This window comes from Thermobia domestica, chromosome 2, assembly GCF_964235325.1.
Source record: "Thermobia domestica chromosome 2, izTheDome1.hap1.1, whole genome shotgun sequence".
In the NCBI taxonomy this organism is placed as follows: Eukaryota; Metazoa; Arthropoda; class Insecta; order Zygentoma; family Lepismatidae; genus Thermobia; species Thermobia domestica.
This window is the reverse complement of record NC_137455.1, coordinates 229,467,165-229,474,417: the sequence shown is the minus strand read 5'-3', so window position 1 is coordinate 229,474,417 and position 7,253 is coordinate 229,467,165. Positions and strand designations below refer to the sequence as shown.

The following is a 7,253-nucleotide window of genomic DNA, read 5'->3' as shown; positions in this document are numbered from 1 at the left end:
TGCAACTTGGAAAGTGTGCTAAATTATTTTTCCCTAAAGCAGAATGGAAAAGCTTCAGTTTGTTCCGGAATACATTTATATGCCTTATTAGATCAGAAACTAATTGACCTTTTCCCTGTAGTTTTTTGTTCAGTTCATTTAGATGCCCTGTAATATCTGTCAGAAATGCCAAATGTCGAAGAAAGTCAGCACTTCGAAGCTCCTTTTCTAGGCATGTGGTGTCTGATGGAACGATCTGGTTAAGAAAATCAGGGATTTCTTTCCTCAGTTCAAAAAATCTTTTAAGACAATTTCCTGCACTTAACCACCTAACGTGATTGTAAAGAAGTAGGTCTCCATACTCTGATTCCACGTCCTCTAAAAATTGACGAACTGGCGATGTAAAAGAGCTCTACCACCTCTTATTTTGTTAATAGTTTTGACAATCTTTTTGAAGACTTCGTCTTGCTTTAGGCTAATGATTTGCCACAAAGAGCTTCTTGATGAATAACACAATGAAATGAAGGGCAATTTATACCATTTTCTCTCAAAAGGCCTACTAGCACAGACTTCTCTCCTACCATCGCTGGTGCACCATCTATTACAATTGATGAACATTTTTCAAAACCACCAAATTTTTCTACAGAATTTTTAACTTCTTCATAAATGTCCCTTCCCTTTGCGGTACCGCGAAGAGGACACATGTTTAACAACTTCTGTTTACTCGAAAAATCTTCCTGTGTTGTTCGTATAAAAATCAGAAGCTGATTTATATCTGTGTGATCGGTACGTTCATCAAGGCACAAAGAGAAGAAACGGCACTTCTCGATTTCGTTTGAAATGTTTTTTTCCACTTGGTCCCCCTTTTCTAATACTTTTCTCTGTATAGTCTGATGAGAAAGCGGTACAGATTCGAAGTGATTCGCTAATTTTGTGTCACCAAAAGCCTTTGCCATTTCTACCGCGCATTTCTTCATTATAATTCCGTCACTGAAAGGCTTTTTGGCTTTAGGAAGCTCCAGAAAAACTGCATATGAAGCATGCAACGCAAGGCTTAAATTGTATTTACTTTAGTAAACATACCTGTTTGATGCTTCAATTTTTTCTTCAAATCTTCGATCAACACTTTTCGACCTCACCTTCATGTTTATTGAATTTATTTTCATGCATAGTTGAATAATGTCTCTTCACATTGTATTCTTTAGGCACAGACACAATCTGCATGGATATTAAACTTGTTATGAAATAGTCATTTTCCCAACGCTCTTGATAAACTCGATTTTCATTTTCTATTTTACGTTTTATTACACTCATTTCTCCAATGCGACAAAAGCAAAACAAAACAAACACTTGCACAATGAAGACTTCAGTTCAACGGTCAATCAATCTCTGAAATGACGAGTGCTAGAAACCGGAAGAAAAAAAGAAAAGAATTAAAATAAAGAATAAAAACGGACACAGTTTCAAAACTTCAGACGTTATAGGACAGACTGCAGTATTGTTGTCACTACAAGCATCACACCACACGGTAAATTGAGCTCTGACCTTTCCTGAACCCAAAATATGACGAGAGGGGGTGGGAAAGTTTTGCTTGACGTTCAACAATGCCATCTATGTTTCACTCTAAAATCAGTTTGTGTGTGTGTGTTTATGACAGGAAGTGGTGTATTCCTTGCTCGCTATGGTCCCTAGGCAGAGTTCAAGGAAGAAAGGGGCTGCTTTACAAAGCTAGACCATAGATATTTTTTTTGGGTTCGTTTATTGAAGTAATCGTCCCTTCAGCACCGATGCCTTGCTTGTAGTTGCATTACCGACTCCAGTGTTGCCGTAGATGCCCGTGTCTTTTTGTTGTATAGCATTGCTAAATGGATGCATTATTTCAGAAGAAGAGTAAACATTAAAAGCATGAATAAATATAAATGAAAATATTATCAGTAATAACAATTGTAAATCGTGAGAGCTTTGCGGGCCGCAGAAAATGGTTTGGCGGGCCGCCATTTGGACAGCTCTGCTATATACAATGCACTAAGCAGAGTGTGTCGGTGGGTCGTAGTGAGTCTGTAGGTTATGGTGGATCGCTGGTTTATGGTGGGTCACGGTGGGTGGTGGATTGCAGTGGGTCACATCCTCTTGACCTACGACCCACTAACGACTTACACATCTTGATCCACATTTCTCACTTGACACAAGACCCACTTCAATTCTGGTGAGAGGTTTCCAATTCAGCATGGGAGAGACAATATAAGCTTTGTTAAATCCGAGACGAGACGAGACAAAGTGTCTGTCTCGTCTCGTTTTCCGACACGAGACGTGACATGTCCTTGTCTGGACTCATCGCGTTTTAAATGCCTCGAAAGCATTTCATAGCCCTCTCTTGTCCGATTATCAATTCTAACTTGTAAACTTCGTTACATTTCGAAGTCGCATGGCTTCCAATTTTACTTCTATTATTATGAGGTTTACGAAAGAAAATTAGACGAAAGGAGACTAGATAACAATTTGTCTCGTTTCGGAAACACGAGATGACACTGGGATAGCCACGAGACGAGACACAGGTTTCGTCTCACATTGTTAAAATGAGACAATTTAACATGAGGAGAAGAAACAGGCAATCATGTTGTGTCTAGTGCATCATAATAATTTCTTTTCTAAAGTTCTGTTTTCATTTCATTATCAAATTATTTCTCGACGTCCGACATCGGATCATGTTTCATTGAACGTCACGGTTCCGGAACCTTAGGTGATAATGCTTGCAATTATCACTTTGATGTTTTATAGTTGTTTGTATTCCGCATTCTCATTATGTAAGCGTTTATTTGTTAACTCTTGATTTGAATGGAAGCACCTCACTCTCAGTTCCGGGAACATCTCTCTCTTTCTCTCTCTCTCTCTCTCTTTCCGTTTCAGAGGTGATGATAGATAAAAGGGCAAAGTTGCATAGAAATTGTACGGCATTTCTGGGAAGATGGTCTAGACGCACATGTGCAAAATTCGGGAAAATTTGCAGTTTTTGAGATTACCACCCTCTGATACATACCCCTGATTAAATATACCTGCTTCCTCGTTTTCATTGTTTTACTTCTTTAATAAATTACATCGAAATTTTTAACTCTTTTTCACTTAACGTATTAAACGGATAATATGTTCTCTTTCACCACCTCTCAAGTGCTCTATGCATTATTTTTAAAAACCTAAAAGAAATTATATACTCCTTGGAGCAATTCGAACCGCCGTCCTTTGGATTTGGAATCTAGCGCCGCCTTAACCACTACACGAAGATCGTTGCTTGGTAAACGTTTAGTTGTTGGAATATATGTTCGCATTTGTATTTTATTTTCCCACTTTGACAATTTCTACTTTCTTTTTCTCCGCTTTCTCTGTATTGATTTAATTCTCATATTCTAGATGGTTTGAACGCAGGATGTTGTGGCTAAGATGCTAAATAGAAAATACCAAGGACGAAAGTTCGAATCCACTACAAGTAGAATGATTTTTTAATAATGCATACAGCACGTGAGAGGTGGTAAAAGAGAGCGTATTACCCGTTTGAGATGTTAAGTGAAAACTTGGCAAAAATTCCACTGACATTTATTAGAGAAGTGATGCAATGAAAATGAGGAAGCAAGTATATCTAATCACTGGTATGAATCAGAGAGCGGTGATCGATAAAAAGAAATTTTTCCGAATTTCACACATATGAGTCTCTACAATAGGCAAATTTTTTCAGAAATGTGCCTATTACAGAGACCATCATATTCCATCGATTGCGCTAGCTAAAGTTAGTTTAACAATAACAAATGGTGTAGTGTTTTTTTTTCTTAGAACGATAAATTAAAAAGTGCATACTGCAAATGAACGAAGTGCTTCGAATGTCCTAGTAATTTCCTTGCCCTTTCCCAATTAACATGCGTAAATCGTCTCTATCATGATACAGGTGTTTGTGTCCACTTTGTTAAGGATTGCTGATTTAGTATGAGAAGTCACTCTTTGATTCTTCACGATTACTTTAAAAATAAAATAACTTGAAAAGGATTTGAAGCAATATTGATTAACTGTATTACTCACAAGTCCAGCACTTCACCCCTACATTATCTTCTCATGCAACATTATAAGCTAAATGCAACATTAGAGCATTCGCCATTAACTGATAAAGCAATTTTTTCCCTCACGATACAATGTAATCAGACTTTTACCCAATGTTCTTAGGTATTCTTGAGGAAATTTTCCTCGACTTGCACAACATTTTCCTTCCCTTATCAAATTATCCCTAGTTTGTTGAGTCTTCAACTCCTATGACAAAAGTTATGTGATATTAATTTAATTCTATTAAAGCAAGCGCCAACCACATTTGTTTTATTTATTTCCTTTTTGTTTCTATTTTCTTTTTACTTTTTTAAAACCTTTTTTAAACAAAAAATACACATAAATGCACCATTAAACAATGGGTGCAAATTATGCTACTTTGAACAGACACACACACACATCTACATTCACAAACTATTGCTATTTTATTGGTTTATTTGTAAAGAACAAATAAAAATTTAAGCATGTATATTGATCAATCAGTCAATGTGAGAATTTCCCTGGATTTTCATATTTTATTGAAAGAATTCCCTTTTAGCTAAATCTACGTGTAAAATTTCCTTAGATTAGGGAAATTTCCCTCAAATTACAAACACTACTTTTACCATGACAAGAAAAACGTGTTTCTAGCTGTTTATTTACGGATAGCGAGAGAAATGAGGAGGCGGGAGCGAGGTTGATACACTCAGCTCTGTGCTGGTTTTCGCGTCCACAGGATGAAGATAGAATGAAAAACACCTGTTTGTTGCAGGATAAAAATGAGTCGTGTTGTTTCAGGGGCGTTAGAACTTTGCTCTTGACTTTTTTTTTTTGTCTTCGAGACATTCTTTGCGACCCTCGACGGAAAAACGGAAAAGTAAAATACTTTCTTAATGCTCTAAAATTTTGAAATTAAATATAACTATGTATAGTAACTATTTTGTGAGCATTGAGGGACAAATGAATATTTTAAAGTATATTTTAAATTGATTTACCTCTGAAACAGTGGCGGAGTGGTCCGCCCTGATACCTGGAAATTTCCTGGTTATTCTGCAAAATCACTGAAGATATTGGTCGATTATATATAACTAATTCAAAACTCTGTTCTCGTTCATAGTAACGAGTGGCGTAACTAACGGACCCGCAGTACTAGCGAAGAGGAAGCACTAGGGAAAGGGGACCCCTGCCCAACCCATGGCCTTGTTTGTTGAAAAATCAATAAGACGTATTTTTGAGATTTTTTTAAAAAAATAAGTTATTAACTCGAAAATGTAATCTCGTCCATAATTTATGTATTCAACAATGTGATGTGCAATCGTTAACATATGAAGAGCATAGAGCTGATTCTCCTACAGTAAGGAAACCGTGTTAGACATGGATTTGTGGGACGCGAGTGGGGGTGATAAATAATGGACCCCTGAGAACAGCGGTGATGTCAGAAAACGAGCTCGAAGCCCCAGAAATCTGGCCCCGAAATTTCGAACTTGGATCCTTTCATTTCACCAATGAAAATGTAGTTCTTGGGCTGAAAGGTTGCAATGGAAAGGTCGTGGTCCCCTGAGCACAGTGGTAATGTCACAAACCGAGCCCGGGGCCTACTGTCTCCATATATCGGGGCTCGAAAGTATAGGGTCGGGTCCCCTCTATTCACCAATGAAGCATGAAGTTTATGGGCTGAATGGTTGCATTGAAAAGGTTCGGTTTCCCCTGAGCACACCGGTGAAGTCGTAAATCTGCCCCGGGGCCAGAAGCTCAAGAAATCGAGCTCCAAAGGATGTTCATGCCATATTCTCCATTCTTTTTGCTCACAAAAGTAAATTTCCTTATTATCCTGTCTAAATATTATTCAACCGACCATTACAAGACAATACTGTGATGCTGCTTGTCGTAAGGGACAGCGCAATATATTTGATATCGAATAGAAGGGACCTGAGGCAAAACATGGCCAGAAATCTTGGGTTTCGGGCCACGGGACTGATTTCTAACATCACCACTGTGCTCAGGGAATCCGATTCTTTCCAAAGACACAACGCCCATCTCCAACTTCATGTCTAACAAGGGTTTCCTTACTAGTAAGGAGGATTTTCATGGAATATTCTCCATGTTCTTATCCAAGAGTAACAAAGACATTACAAAGCTGTGGGAATCAACATGGCATTAGATTGGGACAGTTTCTTTTTATCGTATATGTAAAGTACATGGGAAATAGTGAACTCCAATGGAAACGCACCACTACTTTCTTGCAAATTTTTTTTATTTTTTAACTTAATGATTTTTATTTTTTACTTGTTTTCAAACCTCGGGTAGAAGGAGGTCTCCATTGCTGATGCAATAATGCTAGCTGCATTCTACATGGTAGAGGGCAGTACTCGAAAAATTAAGCTATGATGATGAGGTAGAGTGCACATTTCTGAAGAAACGAGTTCGAAAAAGTCATTTTGTGATGAAACTATAATAGACACATAATTACCAGCCGAAGCAGCAGTTTTCCATGTTGGTATATTTCGATCTGTGCTCGATGAAATCCGGACTAGATTAAATGATAGATTTACAAATAATAAAAAATTAATCTTTGATGCTTCTTTCTTTGTCTTGATCCTCGCCGACTTACTGATTTACTAAATGAGGGTATTCCAGAAGGTGCTATGTAGGATATAGCTGAAAAATGTTTAGTTGGGCATGAAAATTTGAAATCTGAATTGTTGAAGTTTAAAAACCCCAGAAAACTGTGCGAGACAACTGTGATAAAGCAAATAATACAAACTGTACTGACATACAACCCGACGTAGATGTTGCAGAATGGGACAGTTCTACTGAGTGTAGTGACTCGGAGGGCGAAGGTGAACCTGAGGAATGCATTGCCTTGTTTTCAGACGGCCAATTTTATAAGATGTGCAACGAAAATCATCTGTTTAAGCAGTGTTACTTGTTTGGTACAGGTTGCTACTAAGATATAACATGCATGTTGCCACTTTCCAAATACTGTTTACTGTTTACAAATATTTGATACTCTTTCAGTTACTCAAGTATCGTGTGAGCGAGCATTCAGTTACCTTAAGTTAATTAAAACTTGTACGCGTTCGTCTTTGTCAAACCATGTTCTGGAATTACTTATACTTATGGCAATTGAAAGGGATGCTCTACAACCTCTAAAGATGAAATTATCGATGAATTGGGGAAATCTTCTGTTTTTAGAAAAATGCTGCTGTAAA

At 37.5% G+C, this 7,253-nt stretch overlaps 1 protein-coding gene across 1 annotated transcript; it reads right to left on the bottom strand.

The window, feature by feature from the left end:
* Positions 1 to 449: 449 nt before the first annotated feature.
* Positions 450 to 935, bottom strand: LOC145679358 (general transcription factor II-I repeat domain-containing protein 2-like). The gene has a single exon (XM_081749942.1). It carries the CDS (start codon positions 933 to 935, stop codon positions 450 to 452), a length of 486 nt encoding a protein of 161 aa, XP_081606068.1.
* Positions 936 to 7,253: the final 6,318 nt, after the last annotated feature.